General features: G+C 40.7%; 1 protein-coding gene across 1 annotated transcript in view; it reads left to right on the top strand.

Moving 5' to 3' along the window:
- SPECC1 (sperm antigen with calponin homology and coiled-coil domains 1) overlaps positions 1-4,145 on the top strand; it is a 74,898-nt gene that overhangs the window by 69,462 nt on the left and 1,291 nt on the right. Inside the window, 1 exon segment of the mRNA XM_009328647.1 lies at positions 3,536-3,652. Within this exon segment, the coding sequence (XP_009326922.1) occupies positions 3,536-3,652 (117 nt within the window).

The raw sequence follows: 4,145 nt of genomic DNA, 5'->3' as shown, positions 1-4,145 counted from the left end.
TTCAACGGAGCCAGAGATTTTCCGAGAAATCAGAGTGCCTCTATTTTGACTTAATTCCTCTTGGTGTGGTGTAGTGGGGAGGTATTACAAGTAAAGCTGCAGTGTAGCCAAACACAGATCACTTTTCATTTGCCATGTCCTTATATCCCAAATTGAAAAGTAGTTAACACAGAATCCAAGATGAAATGGCAGAGAGGGGTTTATACCATGTATGAAATGGAAATGCATTTGTTTAGAGGAAGAAACCACAACTCTGATGCTTGTTGGATGTGAAAATGGCAACTAAGTGGCTTTGAGTATATCTAAGTGTCTGTTGTTGTACTATTAACTGAACGGTTGAGCTGAACCTTCGAACATTCATTCTGGGTTTGCATTTAGGACAAAAATTCAGATTTGAATTTGTTTTTTCTGTTGATCATGACATACCACTTTGCAGTAGATTTCATCTGTGGTTTAGGCATTGTCAAGCAGAACCCCATCCTTGAACTTCTGCTTGTTTGTAAGACTTGGATCCAAGAATTACTGAAGATGACTGGCTGGACAATGCTGTTGGAGATGTAAGGACTTTTGGACCTAGTTCTGATTCTATTGTAGACATTAGTACTACTTTTCTCCTCCTCCTATCTAACAATATCTAGAGATGAGTTTTAGGTGTAGTTAAAACTACAAAGACGAGTGAAATTATCAAACTGATGCTGGGCTGGTGAAATACTGTAGGAAGGAACAGTTTTGTATCTCGTGTCTCTCATAATAGCATTGTGAAAACGAGGATAGGTTATAATGTTCCCACACAAACATGACTTGCCTTTTTGTCTAGTCCTGTTGCTTAACCTAAGGCTTTGTTTGTTCCGGTTTCCATGGCCTTTGGCAGAGGCAGGGGGACAACCTCCATTTTCCATTTCTATCATGCAATATAAAATGCGAATATTGGCATTTGATGGTAGGCTATTTGCTGATAAAATATATTGGCCTCAGTAAAAACACTTCTGTAATTTGGCAGTCAGTCCTTTCCCACTAGCTGCAGATTGATAAATAGTAAGTAGCCTGTTTGTCTGAAACGTCAAGAAAGCAGAGTAATCCAGCTTCAGCCAATTGCATAACACAAAGTTGGACTTCCATGGTGCAACTTTATGGATTAGGCAAAGCCAAGACAGCTTTCAGAGCAAAATATTTTTTTCTTGTGATGGTATCCAGCCACTACGTTGCTTTGCTTTTATCTCCATTGACAGATGTTAATAGAGCAAAATACAATGTGGTGGCTGGTGCAGTGCGGTAATGTCTGCTGCTGATGGCCTGCTTTCTGAGCCCATTAGATTTGTAGATTTATTGCAGCCAGAGTATCTTAACCTGAAATATTCTGTACTGCTTCAATTTGAGTCATGTTTGGTTATGGATGTTTATTACTAATCTGAAATCCTGTCTGACTGGACAAAATCCAGGATGGACAGCTAATCAGTGAGGCATCGTAAGTGAAGAGCATATGCTAAAATACTTCCTGTCTGTGTTTTAGTGCATCTGCATTAGCTTTTGTATGAGAGATGCAGTAAAAGCTTTGCCTTTTGGGGAATCTTGAAAGAAACCGGAAAATAGCTAAATAAAGAAAATGAAGTAGCAGAAAGTCTGAGTTGAAGGTCAGCACACAGGAAGATGTGGCTGGTGAGAATGATTTGAGGGTAGCTCCACACTTGCTATAGTGTGAGAGATGGTGCAGTACCATCATGTCCTGGAGCCTTCCATGCTCCAGCAGCTGTTACTTTTCTAAGCAATATCATTTAGTTCACTGTTTTGTTTTTAGCTGGTATTTGAAGCTACAGCTGCTACTACAGCAGCAAAACTTAGCCATGAGAATTCCTTAGTGTGCTGGTATGGCCAGTCAGTGCAAACGAGCATTAGAAAGGTCACCTTGTTCACAGGATCAGAACTGGGCCACAAGTGTATGTTTAACTGCAGCTGTGCCTCTCAAAAGAATCCCTGTGAAGAACCCCGAGCGCACTCTGTACCCCCAATAATCTTTGTATTTTTAAGGAGTTCTTTACAGATGGGCTGATTTTAAAATACCAGTTTCTGTTTCTGTAATCACTCTAAATCCACCTGTTGAACATAGCACGTTCTGGACTTCAGTTGTCATGAGTGGGGAAACTGGGTTTCCTCTGTGCACCTGAGTGTACCCTTGTAGTAAGTTACGTGACTAGCAAAGAAGAATCCCACTGTCTAGCAATAAGGGGAAGGAAGATGTGTTTTGACCATTTAAACTTGCAACCATTTTAGACTATTTCTTTCAAAATGTTTCCTTTCCACTGCCCTCCTGTTGGAGCTGGCAGTGGTGGGAGTGTTGCTACAGACAAGTCAGAGATTTTTTTTCTAGCTCAGCTCTGGGGTTTCAATTGGGTGTTTATTAATATATCCATGCCCCCTGAAACATTGCTTCCTCAAGCAAACTTGGCCTTGTTGTCATGTTAGGAAATGTGTGAAGACAAGATTTAAAGGTTTCTGTTTGTTTCTGTTCCGTAAGGATCTTGTATTGTACTTGTTACCAGCGACGCAGCCACATTTATTTGCCAGTGACTATGGTGGTAGGAGATTGAGCATCAGGAAACCTCTGTTCTCTCCTCAACTACTTATGGCTCATTTTGTGAATTAGGGTAGGTGATTAAATTCTATATCTCAGACTTCTCGTTCTTTTATCTGCCTTTTGTTAAGTGCTCTGTGATGTGCAGATGAAAGATACTGCATTGATAAAGAATATGAGAATGCAGGCATGCATTCATGCAAATGACTGCAAACTGGGCACATCTGCCCAGCTCTTGGAAAGCTGCCCGTTCAGCCGTTGCTGTTGCCAAGTTTGAGCCTCCCTCTCACATACAAGTAAGCACATTCTTTATTTAGGGCTTGAGGACTATGTTGGTATTTCATCAGTTTAATATCATTTTTGATAAGGGGCTGAATCAAGTCATAATTGTTAATTACTCATTCTCATTAAAGCATGTATCTGCTGTGTAACATCAGAAAGATAACAGTGGTGAAATACATTGATTACACTGCCTCATCGTTCTACAAATCCATCCCTCTGTTACACATCCTGAGACAAGGAAGCGTGAAATCAATTACAAAACACCATTTTAAAATACCAATAAATTCTGTTGTAGGTGCTGGAGAAATCATATTTATGCCATTCTGTAATTGAAAGGGACCAGATAAAGTCCTTCCTCTTGCCAGCACAGGAAGATTGCAGCTGCAGCATGTGCTGCACACGGTATTTCTCACCTTCTAGAAAGCAGTGGAGAGAGTCTCTCTGTTTGGGGCCTGGTGTGAAAAACATTTGGCTCCTTAATAATCCCTTACCCAGGACTTTGAAACTTGCCATCCTACTTGGTATCTTTCTACTTGACATGAAAAAGAAAGGGAGAATGGAAAATGTAAACCTGTGTTCCTTTAATACTCCGAGTTTTTGTTTAATGACTGCATAAAAACTATTGTTTGGAGATTTTTTTGTTGTGTAGCACTGTTCAGGGATGGTTCATGTTTTCTCTTACAGAATATTGATATTACCAACTTCAGCAGCAGCTGGAGTGATGGGCTGGCCTTCTGCGCTCTCCTGCACACGTATTTGCCTGCACATATTCCTTACCAGGAACTCAACAGCCAGGATAAAGTAAGTTTTGTTCTACCTGCTCCTACATCATTTGCTGAATTCATGGTGACCATTATGCATTTTGATGGATATGTGGTGGAGACATAGTGTTGCAAGATCTTGCTCTTGATTGATGCAAAATAAGTAGATGGGAGCAACAGTAAGAGACAAGTATCAGCTGAGAACTTACAAAGCAAACAGACTGAATGAAAAGGGGAAGGAAACCAACAGTGAGCTCCCAGAGAGAAATGCAGGGACTACTGGATAAAAAGTTAGTGACAAGTTGCCTGAATCCAGTGAGTGCTGCGATAAACATGAAGACAGCATCCCTTTTGAAAGGCTAAGACATTTCTGGACTCCTGAGTTAGCAGCACACATTAAAAGTGCTGGATCAGTAGGCAGACAGATCATTCGTTGAACTACTTGGACAGCAATGTATCTAAAAGTCAGACCATGTCAGCACATTCCCCTCACAAAGGGGAGGAACCTGGATTTACTTCAGACAGCTAGTATC

The sequence above is a fragment of the Pygoscelis adeliae genome, unplaced genomic scaffold (genome assembly GCF_000699105.1).
Source record: "Pygoscelis adeliae isolate BGI_AS28 unplaced genomic scaffold, ASM69910v1 Scaffold347, whole genome shotgun sequence".
Lineage (NCBI taxonomy): Eukaryota > Metazoa > Chordata > Aves > Sphenisciformes > Spheniscidae > Pygoscelis > Pygoscelis adeliae.
This window is presented reverse-complemented; position numbering and strand designations above follow the sequence as displayed.